General features: G+C 31.6%; 1 protein-coding gene across 1 annotated transcript; it reads left to right on the forward strand.

The window, feature by feature from the left end:
- Nucleotides 1-228: 228 nt before the first annotated feature.
- Nucleotides 229-24793, forward strand: LOC142235178 (uncharacterized). The gene is made up of 3 exons (XM_075306432.1): nt 229-572; nt 18295-18852; nt 20234-24793. The coding sequence occupies exons 2-3, from the start codon at nt 18403-18405 to the stop codon at nt 20591-20593; spliced, it is 810 nt and encodes a 269-aa protein (XP_075162547.1). The 5' UTR covers nt 229-572; nt 18295-18402; the 3' UTR covers nt 20594-24793.
- The last annotated feature ends 1107 nt before the right edge of the window (nt 24794-25900 follow it).

Below are 25900 nucleotides of genomic sequence, written 5' to 3' on the forward strand. Positions count from 1 at the left end.
TAATTTATATTTTATATTAAATTTTTACCTCTATAAATGAAATATTAATTTTTAAATGGTGAGCTACAGTGCGATATAACGGTCTCCAATTATCTCACCACAATCGGTGGTGAAAAATGCAGACACCGCGCACATTGCAAGAGATGAACAAAATCTGGAAAGAAGAGCGAAGTAGGAATTATTAAATTCTCAAAAATCAGTTGTTCTTGTAAACTTGCTTGGTCGATACGAATTATTTTGCGGTGTGCGTGGCTGAAAAAGTTTCTAAACGCTAAATATTTGCTTTTCAATTTTCAGCACAACGCAAGCAATTAATCATTTGGCTAACAGCAAGACAATTAGCAATAAATAAAATGTGAAATTTTCTAAACAACTGTGTAACTCAAACGAGCTCTAAGTGTGGTGTACTTTTTCGTGTGTGTGTGTGTACATGTTTATAAATCGTATATGGAGTTTGTTTGTGTTTTTCATGCCATTGGGGATGCTGTGGTTTACTTACCGTTTTTACGCATAAGAAATCTGTTTTGTAATTCATATTCATATTCGCTGGCTATATACAAATATTAATACAAGTATGTACATATGTTATGCAAAAGATTTCATAATGTTTTTGTTTTTCTTGTTTACCATTAATTGAAAATTTGAAATGCCAAATATTGCGAAACTATATATCTCTATTTGAAAAAAGTGAAATAAATGTTGGTAAAAATGTACATACATATGTGCGTATACTTACCGGCATCTCGGTTACTAACCTCATTTTATGTGGATACATTTCGGTGTGTCTGTATGTGCGTATACACACACAAAAATAATGTTTCCTGCAAAACGAATATTTAGAACACCAGAGTTTTATTTTCTTCTAAAATGTTTATCCTTGAAGTCAAATCTTAATTTATAATACCCGTTGCCACGTTTGTCTCCAAACTACATAGTATGGGATAAAAGAAACAACGCAAACAACAAAACAAGACTTCGTTGGTCTAAAATTTAGTTTCCCAAAAAAGAAATTCATTTTTTTGAATGTAGATATGTTGTACACTGTCCGTTGTGTTGTTTTGTTTACGTTATTCGTTCGACCTACGAGAGAGATGCCAATACATAAGGCAATTTGCGCGTTAAATCCCGTTACAGCAGTTATGGATACAAAAGTTGGATGTCAAATCTGACTTGTAAAGTGAGCTGGGTGAGAATTTATGGTGTAAACACGGAGAGAGAGAGAGAGAGAGAGAGAGGACAAAGAGAAAGAAAGGACAATGCTAATTTGGTTGTTCTACAACTTGTTGCTCTTAATGCTATCGAATTAAGAACAATGAAACGTCATAGGTAACAACCAAATGCATACAAGTTGTTGGCCATGAGTATTGGAAAAATGAAACGACTCGTTTTATGGTTGATGCCTATGTACTCGTACGTAAAATGCTTATATAGGTATGTATATAAGTGCATATATGCATATGTGGAACAAATGCCGGCAAACATACTTACCCTGTAGCAAATTGAGGTGACTTTAAGTTAATAAATTGTTAGTCATAACTGAGTCACCGGTGACTCAAAACCTAACTCATTTCCCATGTAAAATCCTATTCAGTGTTAACACGTGTTGTCATTGGAACGAGTCTGTCCTCACTCAACCCTGCATAAGCTTCAGCTAACCAAAAGTTAGCTCAAAGTGAGTTAGCTTTAGGCTGATAATATATGAGCATACTATGGGTTAGCTCCTAACTGATTAGTTTATGGTGAGCTCATTATGGATAATTAAATATTTTTTTTTATTTTTTGAATTAATTAAAAAATAATAACAATTCAGATTTTTTTAAATTATTTTACAATAAATAAAATATAACATAAATAAAAATTCGTAATATTAGTTGAGTTCATCTTGTCTTGAGTTTGAGTGTTGTCTTAATTTTCTCGTTTAACTCAGATGGAGTTGAACCTACTTTTGTAGTGACGCACACTGAATGGAAGTGTCATTCGCCAGGGAAGTCCAAAAGGCTTAAGTGTATTTCCCAATATCTTCATTCTCAAACAGCCATTTAATACTTTTATTCGAAGTTTCCACTTATTGCGTCACTGATAATGATGGTTTCTAATGGAAAAAAGGAAAGTTTAATTATTAAATTGAATTTTAAATATGCATTTATATGTTACTTACCGCTATCCGTTACAAAAAATTACAAAAGTTCTCTGAAATTACAAGCTAAATTGAAACAAATATAAAAAGTTAAACCCAAATTGACAGTTATAGAAGTCAATACATATTTATACCCTTCACCACTACTGTGGTACAGGGTATAATAAGTTTGTGCATTTGTATGTAACGCCAAGAAGGAAAAGTCTGAGACCCATCGTTTAGTATACCGATCGTCTTAGAATTAAATTCTGAGTCGAATTAGCGATGTCCGTCTGTCTGTCTGTCTGTCTGTTCATGTATTTTTGTGCGCAAAGTACAGGTCGCACTTTAAGTCCGATCGTCCTCAAATTTGGCATAGAGTCGTTTTTTGGAACAAAGACAATCGCTATTGATTTTGGAAAAAATCGGTTCAGATTTAGATATAGCTGCCATATATATTTATTCCCGATCTGGTCATAATTTTCGTGTTTATCAACCGATGTTCTTCAAATTCAGTACATGCGAATATTTTATGAGTCTCGTAAAACTTGGAAAATATCAGCTAAATCGGTTCAGATTTAGATATAGCTCCCATATATAGCTTTCGCCCGATTTACACTCATATGACCACAGAGGCCAATCTTTTTGCTCCGATTTAGCTGAAATTTTGTACAGGGAGTAGAATTAGCATTGTAGCTGTGCGTGCCAAATTTGGTTGAAATCGGTTCATATTTAGATTAGCTCCCATATATAGCTTTCGCCCGATTTACACTCATATGACCACAGAGGCCAATTTTAGTTGAAATTTTGCACAGGGATTACAATTAGCATTGTAGCTATGCGTGCCAAATTTGGTTGAAATCGGTTCAGATTTAGATATATCTCCCTTATATAGCTTTCGCCCGATTTACACTCATATGACCACAGAGGCCAATTTTTAACTCCGATTTAGTTGAAAATTTGCACAGGGTGCAGAATTAGCATTGTAGCTATGCGTACCAAATTTGATTGAAATCGGTTCAGATTTAGATATAGCTCCCATATATATGTTTTTCTGATTTCGACAAAAATGGTCAAAATACCAACATTTTCCTTGTAAAATCGCCACTGCATAGTCGAAAAGTTGTAAAAATGACTTTAATTTCCCTAAACTTCTAATACATATATATCGAGCGATAAATCAAAAATAAACTTTTGAGAAGTTTCCTTAAAATTGCTTCAGATTTAAATGTTTCCCATATTTATTTAGTAACATAGTGTTCCACCCTGGTGCATTAGCCAACTTAAATTTTGAGTCTATAGGTTTTGTAAAAGTCTATCAAATTCTGTCCAAATCGAGTGATATTTAAATGTATGTATTTGGGACAAACCTTTATATATAGCCCCCAACTCATTTAACGGATGTGATATGGTATCGAAAATTTAGATCTACAAAGTGGTGCAGGGTATATTATAGTCGGCCCGGCCCGACTTTAGACTTTCCTTACTTGTTTTTGTTTGTTTATTTGAATTGTTTCCATGACTTAAATGTGCATCAGCATAGAGTGAGCTAAAATGTAACTCATTTCTGATCGAGAAAAAGTGAGTTAGGGAAAAATTCAACTGACTCAAGACTGCATAAATATTGAGTTAGCTAAAAGTCGGCTCAAATTAGTTTGTAAAAAGTTAGTTTGATTTTGAGTGAGTTCGAAAAATTCCTACAGGGTAGTGATTAAGCAATTCAATGTTGTTGTAAAAATTGTTTTATTAAGGCCAATAAAATCGTTGGAGACAAAAGTAGCAACAGTTGCATTATGGTAAAAGTTATCTATATAAAAAGAAACAAACTTAACAATAAAAGAAAAACCAACAATTGTCTAAAATTTCGTGTCGCAAGACCCGGGAGGAAGATGACCGCTGTTCAGGATATCGAACACGCTGTGGAGCGGATAAAAAACCCTTCAACAACTCGCTCAAAAGCTACATACCCTAGAGTAACACCAAGGCAGAAATATTGACCGTCATAGTGGTCTAAATAGTTAATTAGTATGCATGCAAAGAATTTCCTGGAAAAATTCGAACTACAACAATGTTATTTTCTCGAAAATTATGTATCTGATTTCGGCAACCAAAAATGTTCCATGTTCACCGTCCAAAAATCACATTGTGCTCTTGAAACATGGTTGGGGTGATCATATTCCTTATTTGGTTGTGTTTGAGCCGATCATTGCGTGGTAAACAGCCACAATATTTGGATAGGCACGACAAGGTGATTTTGCAGCTCGATAACTATCGAACTCATGTTGCAAACGCCGTAGAAACTTATTTGGAAATACTCATATTGGAGTCCTTCCCCACCCACCGTATAGCCCAAAGGAATGTGTGATCTGGAATATTCTTTACATCCATCCAGTAGGTATACCACCCCGACCTTGCTAACTTTAGAAGTGTAAACCTTTAGATCACCACATCTATCAGGTAGAGCTAATGCGACACTTGATTGGAATCAGCAGAGAACTAAGAAGGTCTTATGGAAAGCGGTTCAGAAAGCCATATCTTTCTACTCCGGAGGTACAAAGAAATTTCATCAAAATGTTTCCAATTAAAATTTTAGTTGAATTTTCAAAAATATTCTATTAAAAATTTAATTGATTCAACAATTCTTTTAATTAAAACAAAAGTCAATCACAAAAATGAATAGAATTTATACTATTTTTTAATTGAATCAATTAATTTTTAATTGCCTTCGGTGATTGATACTATCATTTCTGTGATTGAAGACATTTCAATTACAAAATAATTGGATCAATTGATTTCGTGATTGAATCCAAAACTTATTTTTTTGTGTGTGCCTGAAGATGCAAATTTCATCCGATCCGGTTGAAATTTGGCCATCCGATTACCATGCGAAAAATGATTCATATCGGTTCGTAATTACACTAGTTTACAAAATAAATTTTTTTCATGTACATTTCATGAGAGGTGACTTATGTATTTTGATCTGCTGAATTCGAAAATTAAGGTTAAATTTTTTTTGAGATATCCCGTTATTTTTACTTTTTCGGTCTTTTTTCATTAAACATATATCTTGAGCTAGAAATCATCGATATATGTTTAACCACTTAATTCACAGATCACAGATCCAATTATACAAGTTGGTTCGTCATCTCAATACCTTGAATTTAAGTACCAACAACGATATAATCGGACATTTCCAGCTCGAGATATAATTTATTTAGTGAAAAACAACCGATAAACTAAAAATGACGGGATATCTCAAAAGCTGTTCCATAAAAAATCTTAACATTCATTTTCGATTCACCAGATCAAAATACAGTGCCATTAAAAACATTTGCATTTGTATTTATTTTCATAATTTATTATGATTTTAAATAAATAAATAATAATAATAATCACACCGTCTGTTGGAAAGAAACCGAAATTATAATGAAAATAAAATTATTAAAACTAGGACTTTAATGCAATATTGTTGCTTATTAGGTCAGTTTTATAGATTTAAGAGAATAAGGGAACTAACGACTAATTTATAAAATTGTCTATAGCTGATTGCCTAAGTAGCTAATGCTAGATTTTCTCTCTATTATTCTTATATTTACTATAAGTTTAATAAATAAATAAATAAATAAATAAATAAATAAAATTGTCTAAAACTATGAGTTTTCATCTGTCCAAAATATTTGCAACTAATATTAAAAATAATTAAATATAATTTAAAAATAATTAAAGTTTTTGTATCTTTTAACGATAAATATTAATAGTTGCCATTGGTTGCGATTAAATGGTCAATGATATCCTATGGTTCAGGTTCAAATAGAGATCATAAACTTTTTGCAAAAATTCAATACCAATTTTTCGTTTTACAATTTTCCAAAGGTTATTTTATGACGTTTGCATTAGGCGACTAAGCAGGTCAGTCAAGTACACGCGGAAATCCATTGTTTTGCCACTTTATACGTGTGCTGGAGGTCATGATCGCACTGAATAATCCATGCAGAAGGCATTTCACAGAAGGCATCAAAAAAAGTGAACCCTATATTTCACTAAAGTCGATTTAACTCTCATTTAGCTCATGGAATTATTACATTTTAAAAAAGTGTCCATGAATTTTATATTTTTTGTGTACGTTAGTTAAATTAACTAAAACAGAGAAAAAAATTATACACAAATGAAGCGCCCATCTTGAACTTCGTATGTCACTAAAGACATTCTAGCAATTTTGAACTCCAATTTTTTCCTTCAAACTATAAAATTTTCTATAACAAGTGAAAAAATTAATTATGTCTAATAAATTTTCTTCAATTTGTTGAAAAATATTTACTTATTTTTATGTCTGCGTGATGTCTGCGTTTGTAATACTGTTTAATTAAAATTTTCTAAAAATAATACAAATATTCCAAAATTAACCAAAATTTTTCTTCCTGGTGGGTTCACTATTTTTTCAGTGTACTTTTTGTATTTATTGGATTAAGTCTTTACTTTCGGCCTTCGTACTAAATTTCTACCATCCGAACCATGCAGGTTAAACTTTGATTCGTAGGAAAATATAACACATTTTCACTGCTCCTCCGGCCATTTAAGGTATTTTTGTGAAAATTGAAGTCGCGCTAACCTATTTTTCTTGGAAATAAGTGGTTTTCGACATTTTTGTATACTCGCACTCCGTCTTCTAAAGCTCTACATCTGATCGCTATGGTTAATATATACACTTGAATTTAGTTTTTGGATGCTTTAGATGATATTTGAGTGCATTGTTGCATAGTTATTTTGATTATACGATCTTTTTTGGAGTATTCTCTCTGCCTCAGTGCACAGTTTCGGTGCATCTTCTATTTATAACTCGAGACGCAGTTGATTTGTGGACATTTTACTCTTGCAAAATTCATTTTTGTGATAACTCAACTTTAAATTCATCGATATTTTGCTTTTTAATATGTTGATTATACTTATTGCCGATCATTTTATCGAATTATTCTAAAAATAGAGCAGGCCTATGGCGACCAGTTTATGTCCAAATTAGGCAATGAACTAAACGATATTCCTACAGCCCACTTAGTTACCCAATAAGAAATTGGAAATACCATAAAGATTATTTTTTAAGTGGAAACTAAACTATAAAATTCTTATTATGAAAGATAATTCTAGATTAAGTTCATGGTTAGGATAGTTGCAAATGTTTTGAACAGCACTGTATATACCGGTCATGAACTGAATTGGCTTATATAGGTATTTGATCTTTCTTTTTTGTCTAACATAGACCTCATACGAGTATGTACTAACTTCCCAATTAGACGACAATGTTAAGAAGTTTTAAGATTCCTTGACACCAGCAAGGCCTCATTTAGTAATAACGCAGATTACAACCCTCTTTGCTATGCTATGTTTTAATTTGCGTTTTTTGTTTGCATCAAAAACTGGCAATTTTAAGTAAATTTTTGTTCCTATGGTTTCAGAGTTGTTTACTGCTTCACAAAAAATGAATACAATAAATAACAGAAAAGGCATACTTCATATATGGTAACCTTGAGGAATTATAGTTCTTCAATAGGACCAATTTTTGTTGTATACCTCGTCTGCCATGTGTTTCGAATACCTTATAATAAGACATATTCCACATTTGTTTGAAGACATATTGCGCTTACTTCATATTGGTATCGCTTCCGGGCGTACACCCTCAATAAAATCACTTCTCTACTCCCAAGCACATTCTGCTTCAAGCATATATATTTTCAGGAGTAGTCCAAACAAAAATTGTTTGTATTGTTCAAACACATTAAGTTTAAATTAATATATATCACAATGGACTGAATAGTTTAAGTGAGCCTGAAACTTAATCGGGCTGCCACTTTAACCTAAATCAATATATATTTGTATCCACACACATTATATTTTTAAAAAGTGTTAGGTGCCAGACATAATATGTTATAACATATTAATATAACATTATATGGTTGGACTTAAGACTAAATGTACTAAAAATTTGAGTTCCAAACATATAATTTTTACACCGAAACGTATGAAAAGCAATCTTTTTCGTCCGTGTACATAACAAAGAACAGGTATGAAGCCTAAATGTGGAAAGTATCTGATAGCAATGTATTTCCAGTTGTTATATCTGTGGTTTTCTAAAGAAATCGCACATATCACAAAATCATATATTTTAGTAGAGTTTAATACGTTTTTTCTAGAATTTTAGAAAAAAAAAAACAGCGCAAAAAACTGCCTACCAGAAATATTTGATTAGACCTCATAAAATATATACAGATCGGATCAAAATCAACACCCCACAAATATATATCTATCGCTCGTTTCACATTACTCTTATTTACAAGTCAATCTTCTTAAAATTCGTATCTCCGAAGTCAGTTCAGATTTACTTATAGCTCCCATAATAGTCTCAAATTTAGCCATAATACCCCCATTCATAAACCGATCTAACCGATCAAATTTGGGACAGGATAATCGCCATAAGTATCAAATAGACTTAGGAAACATCCTTAAAATCGTTTTGTGTATTTTTTATACCCTAAACTTCTACGTGTTTAAATTTGTGCAAGTAGCTTCATTTAGTAGAAATGAAGCGACATGTTTCCCGAGAAAAAGTAACATTATGCTCTGAAAACATGTTTGGGATGCTCATATCCCTTTTTTGCATGTACCATGTAAATTCTGTCGATAAACTGTCAATAAATTGTTTGGGGTTATTTATTTACATTAGGGAAAACTAACTTTATATCAAAAGGCAAGCAAATTTCAAAAATAAGTGTGTTCTAAATTTAAAAATTGAATATGCAAAATTCTGCCTTCTCCGGATTTCTAGATCTGTTAAGACCCGTTATGATAACACCATGTCTTACCTCATAGTAACAGTATATCCTTCTATCGGCATACAGATATGCTTAAATTTCTTAAACGAATCCATAATTTCCCGCTGGATTATTTGTTGATACTGCACCTTTATACTCCAATGTATAGATGGTGTATTTGTGTTTGGTTGTACTTACATACATACATAGTTATAAGTATGTGTCTCGATATTCTAATGTAGGTGTTTACATGTGTCGTCATTCGCGTGTTTGTTTCCTAAACAACACCTAAGCAACGATAGGTAAGCAAACTTGACTTGAACTCTCTCAATGCTTAATGTGTTCACTGGATGTCATTCTTTATCGATGACGTTTGTGATTTGTACGGTTTCTTATCGTTTGTGGCATTAGTTTTGTAAATTCGCAATGCATTTGTATTTATAAAGTAAAACATGTAATTGACAAAAGTGTCCGTTTGAAGACACGGTGGCGTATGATTGCTCATGGCTCTCGTGTAATGTAAGTACGTATACGCAACAGTTATCGTTAGTAGAATTAGATAATGCAATGACCAGATTCCAATTAAAGATCTTGATGTAATTACACTCAATAATCTGAATATAAGTAAAATCCTCGTAATGAAAATATCAGTGTTGAATTTTATGGCTGGCAAAAACCATAAAATCCGTACTAAATATCATTCGAAAATTGCATACATGATAATTGCATAAATTAACTAGGATAACTCGAATTCAATTAAAAACAAGTAAGTAAAGTAGAAAGTCGGGCGGGGCCGACTATATCATACCCAAAACCTCCCCTACTGAATTAGTAAACATAAGCATTTGTGGGGTAACATTTTGATATAGGTTTGGAAGATAAACCGCAGTTCCATATTTAAGAAATATTAAGGGGTGCTTTGTCTCAATCTGAACGGAAATGTTTGATATTAGGAGCTATAGTCAGTGTTGCCAGGGAAATTTTTCGGTTTACCCTACAAGGAAATAAAGTTCCCAACTTTCCCTACATTCCAAAAAAAATATTCGTTAAATTTGAACAAACTTAAAAAAAAAAAAAACAAAAATGGTTTTACGTGCTTTTTTCTGTTTGGTGGATTGGTAGAATACTTAATGTTTTGGTAGATTAAATCTCTATAGAAATAAAATTTTCGAAAAATTTTTCTATAAATAAGTTTCTATATAAAATAGAAATAACATTTTGAGAAGAGAAAGTTTTTTACAGAAATACAATTTTACAAAATTTACTATAGACATAAAATTTTGACAAAATTTTCTATAGAAGTATTTGTTTGGTAGATCTGTGGTAAGATTTTCTTCAAATGTTGGTTATAGTTGATTTTGCACCACTAATATTGAACCCATTATTAAAAAAGAGGAAATCACTCATTTAGTGTCGGTAATACTAAATTTGTAAAATTCGGACAATATTATTATGTAAGAGTAAGTATAAATATGATCGGCTAATAAATCAAAATTTGAAATTAGAGTAACATTGGTTAAAAATGAGAGTATTATGGTCAAATTTGGGAAAATCAAGCAATGCATATATATGGGAGCTATATCTAAATCTGAACCAATTTGTATAATATTCTGCAGGTTTAATTGATACCACAAAACGTTACCTTGTGCAAAATTTGACTAAGATCAGTTAAGAAATGAGGCCTCTATGGGCAAAAATAAAGTTAATTGGGGCAAATTTGTCAAAATCGGGCGATACATTTGTATGGGAGCTATATCTAAATCTCAACCGATTTTGATGAAATTTTGCACACACAGTTAGTACTAAAGAGGACTGGATCTAGCCAACTTTGAGTAAGATCGGTTAATAAAAAGGTGTTTTATGTCCCAATTTGGGAAAATCGGGCGATACATATATATGAGAGCTATATCTAAATCTGAACCGAGTTCGATGAAATTTTGCAAATATAGTTAGAGTTATAGAAGATTACATTCAACCAACTTTGAGTACTATCGGTTGATAAATAAGGGTGTTATATCCAAATTTGGAAAAATCGGGCGTTACATATATATGGGAGCTATATCTAAATCTGAGCCGATTTCGATGATTTTTTGCACATTGGTTGTAGAGATTGGTTAATAAATAAGGGTTTAATGTCTAGATTTTTGAAAATCGGGCGATACATATATATGGGAGCTATATCTAAATTTGAACCGATTTCGATGATTTTTTGCACATTGGTTGCACAGATTGGTTGATAAATAAGGGTTTAATGGCTAGATTTTTGAAAATCGGGCGATACATATATATGGGAGCTATATCTAAATTTGAACCGATTTCGATGAAATTCTGCATACTTAAAGAGTGATGAAAAAGATTACTTTTTACCAAATTTGATGAAGATCCGTTTGTAAAACAGCGCAACCTTACCCGATTTGTCGAAATCGGGCGATACATATATATGGGATATTTGATCCGATTTCTTCCAAATTCAATAGCGTTCGTCCTTGTGCCCAAAAAACACCCTGTACCAAATTTCATCAAAATCGGTTAATATTTGCGACCGGAATCCTGTGAACAACAAATACATGGACAGACGAACGGACGGACACCAAGCGCTAGATCGACTCAGGAGATGATTCGGAGTCATACGGATCGATTCAGAATCATTTTATGGGGTCTAAAACTAATATTTCTGGTAGGCAAATTTTTTGGCCGATCAAAGTTATTATACCCTGACCACTATGTGGTTTAGAGTATAAAAATTGTTAAAGTAAGTTTACTTGGATTTATTGACCGTCTTTTAAGATATTTGTTGGTAAGCTTTAAATATAAGTTCTATTTACGAAATTAGGATACAGGTCTCATTTATCGAATTTAAATTTACATTTTTCCGTTATCATAATTAAATATTCGACTTGTTTGTGATGAAAAGATTTTTTAAATTTAAAGTATGCACACACAATTTTGATTTTGTACGTCAGAGGAAGTCGATGGTTAGAATGGATGAAGGATACCGCATTGAAAAAAAGCAAACTCGGTTCCAAAGATTTTATGGTTTTGGTATTGATTCCGAGCCAAAGAAACTGAGAATTTCAGTAAGGATACATATAAGATAAAACTCTCTTTTAAATTTGAGTTTTGTGTACTTGATTCTAGGAAAGAAATTTTATTTTATTCATTTTTTCAATTTTTTCTTCACTTGCTACCAAAGTCCTTTAACGTTTTAATGACAAGTTTAATTTGCAAACTCAGACTCGACTTCAAGTAGAAATTATGCTATGTTTCAAGTAAAAAACGTCGTATAGTATTTTGGTTTTTAGTCAAGACGAAAAAAGTCAACAAACTTAAAGACGATTTCATTAATTTTGAAGAATTTTTCAAAATTATTAAATTCAATTTTACTTAGTCAAACAATTTTTTTTTTCGTGGAAAGATACCCAGTTTTAGGTTGAATCACTTAACTATAAGGACAAAACGACTTCATTAAAAAGTTTGTCGACTTTCGAATAAAGAAAAAGAATTTATGCCAGAGAAATTTGTCGTCTATGCTACATCTTTGGCTTCACGACAGTTACTGTGTTTGTAACCCACATTGGCTTGAATGTTTTATGTCACCATGAAAAAAAATAAGTGTAATTAAATAATAACATTTTTTTAAATTGTAACATTTGGTTTAAAAGAAAAACTTTTTTGTCGGAGACCAGAACATTTTAACATATATGATGACCATGTTCTTTTAATTCGAACAACATTTTTTCCATCACGACCATAAAAACATCCTTTCGAAAATACACATCTGTTCTATTTATTGGAAAACTTCGGCTTTCAATTATTAGACGAATTGGTAAAATACAGGGTAACTGATATGCATTGAAAGCAACCTATCATTTCTAAACCGCTCGTCTGACGGCGAACAGATATAGTTCAGTGACTGTTTGATCTCTTGGATTCAACAATAATGTTATTCATAATGCAATGCAATGCGTGATTGTGTGAATGCTTTATAATTGGTTGGAAAACCACGAGTGGCTATCGTTAAATATGCCTTAGAAATACCTCCCAGGATTTAAATGTGAATAAATTTTTGTTTCTTGTACGATAGCTTATTACCGTGAATCGCGTCCAAAAAGTGGAAGAAATGATCCGAAAACTGAAGGCCAGTTTTGATCGAAATCCTCACCGCAGTAGTAGAAAACTTGCTCTTGAGTTAAACATATCGCGAGAATGGATGCACCACATATTGAAAAATGGGCTTGGTCTAATGACATTAAAATTCCAAAAAAAAACTCACTCAATGAACAACAGAAAATTAGACTGGTAAGAGCCAATGAGTTGTTTCGCTTGCACGAAAGTGGTCAGTTACCGAATTTTGTTTTGTTCGATGAGAAGCCGATGGTAATGGTGTGGGCCATGATGGCCGATGGTCGGTCCCTTCTCGTATTCATCCACCGTGGAGTCAAAATAAATGCCGAGTATAATCGAAAATATGTCCTATCGGCAGTATTGAAGCCCTGCACCCTCACAAAAAATCGCTTCTGTAACATATACTCCCAAACATATTTTGCTTCAAGCATATAAATTTTAGGGTATTGCCCAAACATTTATATGTTTGATCTCTACCAATATATAATATGTTTGAAAGCATATTGGTCTAAACAATATATGTTTGGGTAGTCTAAGTTCCAAACATTTTGTATTTTTGCATCCAAATTCAATAATGTTGTCTTCCAAAAAACAATATGTTATTATGTGACCATATAATATATTTGGAAGCATTTTGCACCCAAAAACATTATATGCTTAAAAAAATTCTCCCAAACAATATTGTGCTCAAAATTTTATTTATTTATTTATATATTTACAATCATAATGAATTATGAAAATAAACAGGTAATATAGGTGCTAACAACATAGGTTTTCGACCTGAATGCTCAAAATTTTGTTTCTGCCCAATTGCACGCAGAGAAAAAACATGATTGCCACAATCATATTCGAAGAGCAAAATAATATGATAGCAGCTATTTTTGCGACGACCATGTAACATTTTAACCTGCAACCATGTTGGCTCAGTGAACATGGTTCTAAGAAAAATACAATTGTCCTCATCTAAAATGTTATTATATTGATAAAAAGAATTTTGTTTCCATTAAAAGACAATGGTCACGATCTAAAATGTTATGTTATTCGTCAAAAATGTTTTTCTTCTAGTTAAAAGAACATGGTCACAACCTAAAATGTTTTGATTTTTATGAAAAAAAAAACTTTTTTCGTCGTCGAAAAAAGGACGCCACTTGAGAAAAGAAAACGCAAAATCAACTTTATTTATTTGTTTTTATTTATTTATAAACTAATTCTTTTTTTTGTATTTATAATGTCGTGCAAGCAAACATCACATATTTTTACACACTCTAGTTTGGTTCAATTTCAACAATAAGAAATCATTCCATATTTACTTCGTGCCCATCAAATGTACAAACACAGACATCATATAACTGCAAATAAAAATAAATTATACCATATGTCAAAATGCTGAACAAAAACCAGGTACATATGTTTCAATTACACTTTCCTTTTTTGTAAACACATAAAACCACGTGCCATTTCTGAATAAATAAATTAACACAAAACACAATAATTCCGTATTCTCCGTCCATTCCAAGAAACAATCAACACACGACTGACGCGCAAAAAAATTAAAAAATTAAATGGTCACGAAAACAATGTACATGGTCTTTATGGCCATGTAATGGTTGTAGACATGTCTATACGTAAAATATAAAAATACTGTTTTCTCTGCAAAAAAGTAAAAAAAATTGAATGGTCAGGTACATGATTTTCCTGACCAAATTCTATCATTTAAATAATAGAACATGTTCGCGGCATTTGGGAACCATTTAAATGCTTATTGCCAACATATATTTTTCTCCGCTCGAAAATTATTTTTACAAAGACAAAATACATGGTTTTCGCGACAATTACATACTCTAAATAAGTATTAAATGGATGCGGCAACCATGTCCAAACATGTTTTTCTGTGCGTGTGTATATTCCCTGACATCTTTCTCACTTCCACGAGATTTTTTTAGTTCTTAGCACCTTTTTCTGTAATACAAACATTGTAGAAGAAATTATTCAATTTTATGATTTTTTTAATTTTAATTTTACCTTTTGCCGGACGGGGATTCGAACAGCGGACCACACAGTTTGTAAGGATCAAAGAAGTAGCTGATCAATTGCCCAAGGAAAAATAAAATGATAATTTTGTAATAACAAGCAACAACCACCAACTTAATTCAATATCGCTCCCTGTTAAATAGCGCTCCAAGCTACTAAACACATATATGTTTATAAGCTATTTCTAAATTAAAGTATGTTTGCATCCAAGCATATTATATTTACAAACATTTTATGTCCCAAACATAATATGTTCTAACATATTAACATATATGTCCTAAACATGTTATGCTAGTTTATGAACATTATATGCTTGCACTCAAAAATATTGTGTTTAAAAATTTGTGTTCCAAACATATAATGTTTATAGCCAAACATATGAAAAACAGTCTTTTTCATCCGTGTGGACAGTCAAATATTTCGGTCGCAGATCATAGACATTCACTCAGGACCCGGCACCATCGCACTCAGCACGCTTCAACCAAGAATGACTTAAAAAGGAGCTTCCTCGCTCCATTTCTATTACACAATGGGCACGGATCTCAATTCATTAGACTTTTGCGCCTGGTGCAGTTTTCATAGTATGGTTGGCAGTAAAGCCATTTTCGTGTGATGGCGTATCGGCCGTTTGAGGCCATTATTCGTGCTAAAGGCGAACAATTCGATCAAATCTAAACTGATTGTATAATTTATTTCCTATGTTTTTTAACAATAAAAAATAAAAAAGTATTCAATGCCGAGAGTTTAACCGGGCCAAATGTTAAATATCCACCACCATAGATCGCTTGCAACGATTTTCATTTTCCTCTTTTTTTAAGTTTTCTGTCGAAACTTTCAAGAAAATCGTATAAAATATAGCTTTAATATGATTCGTTATACAGTGATATCATGTCTATATCGAAATTGTGAAATCGGTCTATACCGAATTTGGCATATTTTTTTATGAACCTTAAATAACTTTAAGGCAAATTTCAAGTAAATCGAATAAAAACTGCGGTTTCCATGCCCTCAGGAAATCAAATCGGAAGATCGGTTTATATGCTATATCAAAACATAGACCGATATATACGAACACTGAAAAAAATATTGACCTAATATGGAAGATTATGCAACTTAAATTTTAGGACTCAAAATTTACGCAATGCTAAGGACAAAATTCTTTAAAACAATTAAATTTTAATTAAAAGAAAGTTTATAATCCTTGCTTCAAATTTTTTTCATTGAATTTAGAACACAAATCTTGAAATTTTTCGTCTCTCTGCTGAAGTTGTAGATATTTGAAGTAAGTCAAATTTTTCTTAAAATAAAGAAAAACATTTTTAATTTAAAGAAATCGTCTTTAACATATTGAATTTTTAAATTTAAGATAAAAACGCTTCCAATATAGGCTAAGACTTATTTTAAGGATTTGCATATTTGGTTTAAAGTTTTTTTTAGCATTAAGAAAACTGGTTTTACTTTAAAGTACCTGGCACAATTTGGATTTTGAAATTGAAATTTGTTTGTACATAAATACCTTTATTAATATATCGCAAAAAGAAAATAAAACCTCTATAGCTGATGGCCTTAGCAGCCAATGCTACTTTTCTTTTTTATCATACATTTACTGTATGATTAAAATAAACAATAAATAAATAAAAACTCGATTAATGAGATCTGTATGCAATTTTAATTTTATTGATCCTAGATTTAAAGCCAAGGAGGTCCGTAAAAATGTCTTTATTTTAAAGAATCCGCATCTTTGGATCGGAATCAATACCAAAATCCTTAAGGGAAGGTCAAAATCTTTGGATCCAAGTAAACTTTTTTTGAGTGAAATTTGACATATCGCTTTATGGACCATAAGTATCTCTAGATTTCAAATTTTATGCACTGACCGATGTCCACTTAGAAGTACATTCGAAAAAGACACCAAATTCTATTTTCCCACTTAGTTTCAATTTATTTCTCGAAGTTATTTTAAAGTAGAGGCTTTAATCTAAATAAGCTATAAATATTGTCCGTATTGGTGAGGTCTAAAATACATTTTTATAAACTTCTTTAACAATAAACGAAAATTACGAAAATTTGAGACAATTTTTGTACTGTGTTTCTAGTAAATGGACATTTATACAAAAACTATAGCTGATACTTTTACGGGTTCTTTTTTTTCTATTTTTTTCTCACACTTTAAAAGATATTATCCCTTTCCGACCTATAGCCGATCCACGTGATAGATTTTCCTAAATTTTTGAATTCTGTTATTTATGCGTACATAGAACATTTTAAATTATTAAGTTTGTTCAGTTTGATCCTGTATCCTGTTTTTTCAGGATACGCACAATTATTGCAGTCCGGTAAATTCCGGTAAAAGTCCGGACGTAAAAATATCAAAAAACACAAAATAATCACGAAGTTACTGTTTGCATACAATATTTAATATGTTTTCTTATTGAAAACACTTGTTTGATGAAATATTCCACAATTTAAATAATTTTAATTTATTTGCAAACTTACCTCTTCCACTCATTTTTACAAATGCGCAAAGTACACTGCTGAAAAGCAAATATTTATAACGGTTCAAATATTTATAACATTCATAGACAAAGAGAGAGCATACACAATTATTTTTTGCCGCTCTTATCGCATATATTAAAGAAATTATAGAGAATTAAACTTACCCGCATAATTGTGCGTACACGGTCGGAAAGGGTTATAGGCCAAATAGCGCTTATTTTCGTAAGGCTATTTCACAATTCAAGAATCAAGTTTTCAGAATAAGCTCATATAGCTCTTGAAGTAATTGAGGTAGATTTTCAAAATGACAATTTTTGTTCTACATGCTATTAGTACAACTAAAAACAGAAGAAGAATAAAAGTTTTCATCATTAGGTTTATTTCGGTAGTGAAAGGGTTAAAATACGAATGAAAAATGCTGGCACATTTCACTGATATATAGCTTTTCTATGTCCAAAATCATCATCCAAACAATCAACTTTCTATGAAGTCGTTTTGTTCTTATAGTTAAGTGATTCGACTTAAAAATGGGTATCTTTACTTCTGCAAAATTAATGAAATCTTTCTTTAAATTTGTTGAGTTTTTGCATTTTGACTACAAAGCTAAAAAACATTTTCTCTTATATCAGATTATATATTTGTACAAAGAAATAAGTTTAGTATCCAATGGCTACATATGACAATTTTAAATAATTTGTTGATTTACAATTTCTTCTATTTTAGATTAATGGACTTGCTGTGATTTACTCTTATATACTCTTACATATAGGCAACGAAGGAATTTATCGAAGAAGATTAAAACAATACAACGCTAAAGAAACAAAGATAAAAATGCACTTTAGCAATATATTCGATGCTAAATGGTTACCCGCTGCCTGTGGCAGCCTAGCACCCGCCCTTATACCACCAGCCCACATGGCCATTCTATGGTACTTTTGGGAAAATTATGCCCGCTATGTGGACAAACATTTTTGTACCTGCTCCTGTTGGGATACAGTATTCAAGGGGCCATATGAATCCGGGGTGGCTTCCTATAAGCACATGTATTTCAATGCGACACAAAATACATTTAAAATGTGGCTGCTGACAGTATTCGCCATAATTGGCCTCTACGAATGCATCAAACGTCTTATAGTGTTAATCATGCAGCAAAGGCTACGCTACTCCATGTTGGTGTTGTTTAGCCTATCGATATTCTCCCACTATTATGCATGGTGGGCATATATGAACTATTACAATGATGACTACTACCAGCAATGGAATCATCAGTTATTCTTTACAGTAAGTAGCCAACAAACAAATGTGGAAGTTCTCCACAGCCCAAAAAATGCTCTTCCAGAACTTTATAATATTTTGATTAGAAGAAAAATGTTTACCATTACATGTTATGTTATTCGTCGGAGCATTTAATTAATTAATATAATAATTGTGTAATGAAGTGTAGGGCTCAATCCATGCTACATCGGTTACTAAATTATGCAAAGATCAAGGAGTGTTCGATGATAAGGATATAGTATAAAACTCTCCTGTTCAGAATTTATATTGAGTAGTCTAAGAGAGTGGACCTGAGATCTTCGAGATACTGACTGGAAGGTTCAGGGGATGTTTAGGTTAGATATATTGGCAGCCTGATATTTCCGGCTCACATACATTCAGTCCATTGTGATACCGCAGTGGTGAACTTCTCTCTTATAACTGAGTGCTGTCCGATTCTATGTTTAGCTCAGTGTGTAGGGACCTCCTTTTTATAGCCGCCAAGTCGAAACGGCGTTCCGCAATGCGGCGAAACTACTTAGAGAAGCTTAGCATGCCCGCCTTGCATACATAGGGTCGTGGGTTCAACCCCTGTATTGGCCGAACACCAAACGTTTTTCAGTAATGCTGGTGTCATTTCAGAGTGTTTCAAAGCTTATCTAAGTGGTTTAACTAGTAGGTCCCTTGCCATTGAGCTAGACATAGAATCGGGCAGCACTCAGTGATAAGATAGAAGTTCACCAATCTGGTATCACAATGGACCGAATAGTCTAAGGCTAGTGTCACTCTGGGCAAATATTTGACCAAAATGAGTGTTAAACATTTTTCCAGAACCATTTTCCAAATATCTGGATACGGTTTTTGTAAAATAACCGTACCATGATTTTATATATCCAATATGAGCTCAAAATGTTTGCTGGTTTGGCTGTGGTGACGGATTATTTTTCGATTTCTGTCAAATATTTGCCCAGTGTGACCATAGCATAAGTGATGCTGAAATATCGGGCTGCCACTGTATCTAACCTATAATGAAAAGCAAATGGGAAACGATATTTATTTCTCTAAAATTTCGTTTGGAACGAAAGACTTATTTTTTTGTGTATGTATGGGGGATTAGTTTTTTTATGTAGATGCCACGTGAATGTGCAAATCCTCTAATGATTTCGTAGATATTAAAAGTGGTAATCTAATATCTAAGACATCGATTTATTGGCAGACTAAAACCGGAGAAAGTTAATTTGGGCCAATTATTATGGTTTTTGAAACAATGAGGATAGTTCAATAGAAAACATAATTGGATAGGTTTAAATAGGCGTTTTTATTTAATGTGATATTACAAACGACTAACTGTCTATATGAGGTACTGTTACAACTCTCCTAACCTAACCTAACCTTCATTATTTTTCAGATAACAGAAATTTTTGCCTCTGTGATGGTTATGCACTTGGCCGATACCACAAATCAAGTGACAAGCAAGAAAATATTTTGCATTGTCGGCATAGCGATACTGCACATTGTGGCGAGCAGTTTTGATCAATTCTTTTTGAATGTTGTACGGGGCGAGGGATATGCCCATCAAATAGTTCGGGATATTGGTTTTATGGTACCCGACATAATGCAATTGGTTATACCTTTGTGGCTACTGAATCGCATAAGAAAAGAATCATATAGTACTCGTCCCTTCCATCGAGATAGAAATTTGCACAAAGATATTGTGGCCATGGTTTTCTTTGTGATAGCCCTTTTTGTGATTTGTACAATTTTGTGAGAAGAACTTTACCAGTGGTTAGGCATAAACTATGCAACCATAAAAGGACCAAGTGATATAAGACTGCTACAAAATGAATCTGAACCTGATGAAGATGATGATGCTGAAAAAATGTGAATAAAATCAAAAGAAAAAAATACAACCCAGGGCAAAGGAAGACTCATAAATGTTCCAATGGCCGAAGGACATTGCATAACATATGCTGATGGCATTGAAAAATGAAAACAACTGCCTGCAATAATGTGAAAATCTCTATACAAATTTGTGATATCACATGTAATTACTGAACAATAATATCACATGCTGTTAAGGATGAATATTGAGTCCAATAGACAGAATATTTAAGTGCAAGTGAGTAGCATTTTTCACATCTGAAGATCATTAGTGATTCTAACATCTATCCAAAGATCCTACTCCTCTTCCGTGCATTTGTGATCCAGAAGTGCACAACAATAATTATTCATTATTATCAAATACATTTATTTTTTGTTTAGAAAATCTATTATATACTTAAAGTTTGTTAGAATTTATCCTACAATCGATACATCTATTAGTGTTTAGTTTGACTACACGCAAAAAAAAAAAATATATATAATCAACGAAATTAATCGATTCAATAAATTTTTAATTGAGACATGGAAACCATATTATCGATTGCGTCATTAAAATAATATTTATCGATAAGTATCTTTCTTTAATTCCAATTCTATTTGTTATTGAAACATTTGTTATTAAAAAAATAATATAATAATATCAATTAACCGCATTAATTAAAAATAAATTGATTCAAGTAAACAAAAACAAACAAACGATTGACCAATAACAGGTAAATTCAAAAGGACCCCGGCCTGACACATGTAGTAGATAGCACTATTGGAATTATATTTTCATTTAATATTTAATTTATTATTATTATTACAAGTAAAATCGTACACGTTTATAATGAACACCTTGGCATCCATTGGTGTAGCTAAGAATTTTCTATGGGATTGAGATTTTCGATTCAAAATTTTTAAGTGAAAAAATTGGCTTTATGATACGTATTTAACATAATGTGTAAGTAATTTAAGAAAGAAAAAATCAAAAATATTCATAAAGAAGCAAAATCTCTTTTGGAAGTTGAATCGCGACCCATATAGATATATAATCTTGAGTATACCATTGTTGGCATGAAGGAAAACGGCACTACCTTTAATGCATATATACTGCATGAATTGGTTGCAATAACGTAAACGAATGATCATAAACTTGTTTGATTTCTCGTTTACGTTATTGCCACCGATTCATGCAGTGTGGATGCTCTGCCTACCTTATTGTATACCAAAAAGCGCAACTAAACTCTTACCGCTGAAGTATTTTTTGCTGGGAAATCTATTCTTTATAACTTTGCAATTATGACACAGATCTTCCTTATTGAATTTTCGTTCTCTTTTTGCGATATATCAACAATGGTATTCATGTACAAATAAATGGCAATTTAAAAATCCAAAAAAAAAACTTCAAAGCAAAAAAATGCTTTTTTAATTAAAAAAAAATTAATCCAAAGATGTGAGATCCTCAAAATAGTACACCCCAAGTTCCGATATTCGGAATCGTAAATTGCAAGAATTTATTTTTATAATTCGAGATACTAACGGACTTCAATTCAATATCAATTTTTACTTCCCATTAAAGAACACTATATTGCCAAATTTCTGGTTTATAAGTACCTTTTAGGATTAACCCTTTCACTACCGAAATAAACCTAATGTTAAAAACTTTTATTTTTCTTCTGTTATTACTTGTACTAACGGCATGTAGAACAAAAATTGTCATTTTGAAAACCTACCTCAATTACTTCAAGAGCTGTATGAGCTTGTTCTGAAAATTTGATTCTTGAATTGTGACCAAATGGCCTTACGAAAATAAGCGAAAAAAGGACCCGAAAAGGTATCAGCTATAGTTTTTGTATAAATGTCCATTTATTGGAAACATACAGTAGAAAAATTGTTTCAAATTTTTGTATTTTTCGTTTATTGTTAAAGAAGTTTATAAAAATGTATTTTAGACCTCACCAATATGGACAATACTTATAATTTATTTACATTAAAGCCTCTACTTTAAAATAACATCGAGAAATAAATCGAAACTAAGTGGGAAAATAGAATTTGGTGTCTTTTTCGAATGTCCTTCCAAGTGGACATCGGTAGTGGCAGGGTTAAGAAAATATCGTCAAATAAAAATGTTGCGTTTTGTGATTCCGAATATCGGAACATGGGGGATAATCTTAGTTTTGAAGCATTTTTATCTTTAATCAAAAGATTTAATATCTCAGTTAATTTAATGATTATTTCTTTAAATCCAAAACGTTTTTCTTTACTTGAAGGGAATTTTGCACATTTCAAAGATTCGTATCCTAAATATCTTGATTTTAAAAGAAACTGTATCATTGGCTCGGAATCAATACCAATATCCTTAAATACGTTAATATTAATTTCCTTAATTTTTTTAAACCAAAAATATTATTCTTTATTTTAAGGAAAATCTGCCTTACTTAAAAGACATAAGAAGGAACAAAAATGTTAGTGGCCCTAAATTTTAAGAAAAATATCTTTAAAGCTACATAATTGATCCAATTTCAATTTTCTTTAGATTCTTTAATGTTTTTGTCGATAACAAGCTCTTTAGGACTTCCTCTGTATTATCTATCTTCACACTGAAAAAAATATTGTGGTAACGTCAAAGATTTCATGTCCTTACAATACGAATGCGAATTTTGCTTAGAATAGAAGACCCATGTCTCTGATATAAAGTTTTTATCCTTGTCCAAAAGTCGATACACTTTTCAATGAAGTCGTTTTGTTCTTATAGTTAAGTGATCCGACTTAAAAATGGGTATCTTAATATGAAGAAAAATTCTTCAAAATTAATGAAATCGTCTTTAAATTTTTTTACCTTTTGCATCTTGATTACAAAGCAAAACAGCGTCCAAAAATAGGATATGTTTTTCAACACTTTATTTTAAAGACTTTTCTATATGAAACATAGCATAATTTCTACTTGTAGTTGAGTCTGAACTTGGAAATTTAAGTCGTCGTTAACACCATTTAAAAGGAATTTGATAGCACTTGACGAAAAAACTTTAAAAACGATTATATTAAAATTTGTTCCCTAGTATCCAGTACACAAAACTCAAATTTAAAAGACAATTGTGTCTTAAATATATCCTTACTTCTATTCTCCGCTTTTTGGCTCGGAATCAATACCAAAATCATTAATGTACAGACAAAATCTTTGGAACCGGACATGCCTTTTTCAGTGCAGTGCTCATTTCACCACGTCGAATCTAGCATACCAATCTTTGATTGTTGATCTGTTGATTCTGTAATACATGAACTAATGATCCGACAGCCATCTAACTAAACCTAACTGTTAAAGCTAACTATCGAGCTAATATGAAATATTATGCAACCTAAATTTTAGGACGCACAATTTACACAATATTAAGGACAAATTTCTTTAAAATAAAGACATTTTAATTAAAATAAATTTCATAACCTTTTGGTAATGTACTCCTCATGCGAGTGTAAAGGAATAAATAATAAAAAAATCTTTGCTCTAAAAATGTTTTTATTAAATTTAGGACACGAATCTTTGGACTGTTTGTCCCTTCGTTAAAGTCGTATGTCTTTGAAGTATGCAAATTTCCCTTGAATTAAAGAAATAATCTTTAAATTAGCTGAGATATTTGGTCTATGGATAAAAACTTAAAATACAGGCTAAGACTTATTTTGAGGATTTTGAATCATTGATTTAATTTTTTTTTTTTTAGAATTAAACATTTGTACTTTGGCATATCAGTTATAATTTGGATTAATTTAGACTCGAAATCAATACCAAAATCCTTAAGGGTAGGTCAACATGTTTGCATTCAAGTAAACTGTCTTTTGAATGTAGTAATTCTAGTAGTGTTATCAATGTGTCCGACCGGAGAGTTTTTATTTCGCCTTTTAAGTTTTTATGTCCATTTTGAATTTGTTTACTAAATTAAATGTGGTTTTCATTTCAATTAAAATATAATGAACTTTTTTGTGTGTAAAGATATGTAGTGCAAATAGTGCATATCAAAATTATAATTAATGTTTAGCATTTAGAAAACTTACCCATAAATATACACAAATACCAAAACAATGTGTTATACATATAGTATAGTATCTTATTTACGAGAAAATTGTTTATTGCGAAATAAAAAAATATTGAGAAACTAGAAACCATTTATTTAGCGTTATTTTGCGTCTGTGGTGTACAAACAAGAAGTAAGCACATTTGGTAGACCTAATTGTAGATTCTTACTATTTTTGAGAATTATATGAACATTTTCTTTTGCTTTAGTTTGCATTAAACTTATTTGATTAGAATAAAGAATATTTCATTGGGCTTGTTTTCCCCAGCAAATAATAAAAATAAACTAAAACAAAACAAAATTATTCGTTTTGTTTGTTATTGTAGGTTTACTCTTCAATCATTATTGCTGTTTTTGATTTCAGCTTAAAACCATCAATTGACTAAACTACAGGTGTATCTTAACCAACAGAGGAAAAGTATGCTTGTCAAATTTATTTGGGCAAAGCCCTATAGACTGCAAGATGGTTGGATGTACAGCTGTTTCGGAATTACCACGCTCAAAAACAAACCCAGCCAACTGCACTCAAATCGATGATTTGACTTTGGCTAAGGAATAGAAATATGCTTGCAAATTTGTTTAGGCAGTAGCCGACTATCAAAACCTTTTTTCGGGAGGTACGAGTGTAGTTCATTTTGAGTTGAGTGAATTACCCGAATTTATTCTGATAATTGGTTGATAGTTTTGCTGCAAGTAGAGGAAAAGAAAAGAAGCATACTTTTCCTCTGTTGGTTACACTTATAGTTTAGTCAATGCATGGTTTTAAGCTGAAATCAAAAACAACAAAATAAATTTACTGCAATAGAAATCAGTTTAACGGACTTTTTTCTGTACATTACGTATTTTATATAATTTATTCTAATGTGATTTAGTAATGTTTCAATTATTTTTATTTTATTTAGTTTAAATCAATCAACATTTCTAAATCCAATTTAACTTTGTTGAAAAAGATTTTCAGTAGTTATATTTCTGCACTGGTAGAAGAAAGGCGTTACGGTTTGAAATTACTAGAGTGGTTCACGTTACATTTTAATTTTCGTATTAACTATCATATTTTGGAGTGCTACACAATAAAAAATGTTTCACAGAAAGAATGTAAACCGTTTATTGGAAAAAATAAACTACCTCGTGTAAAAATCTAACTA

This window comes from Haematobia irritans, chromosome 4 (genome assembly GCF_050003625.1).
Source record: "Haematobia irritans isolate KBUSLIRL chromosome 4, ASM5000362v1, whole genome shotgun sequence".
Taxonomy (NCBI): Eukaryota; Metazoa; Arthropoda; class Insecta; order Diptera; family Muscidae; genus Haematobia; species Haematobia irritans.

Excerpts from the sequence above, each read along its gene's own strand:
- LOC142235178 (XM_075306432.1), top strand. The coding sequence starts at position 18,403 with ATGCACTTTAGCAATATATTCGATGCTAAATGGTTACCCGCTGCCTGT. Across the intron at positions 18,853-20,233 it reads ATCATCAGTTATTCTTTACA|ATAACAGAAATTTTTGCCTC; the intron begins GTAAGTAGCCAA and ends ATTATTTTTCAG.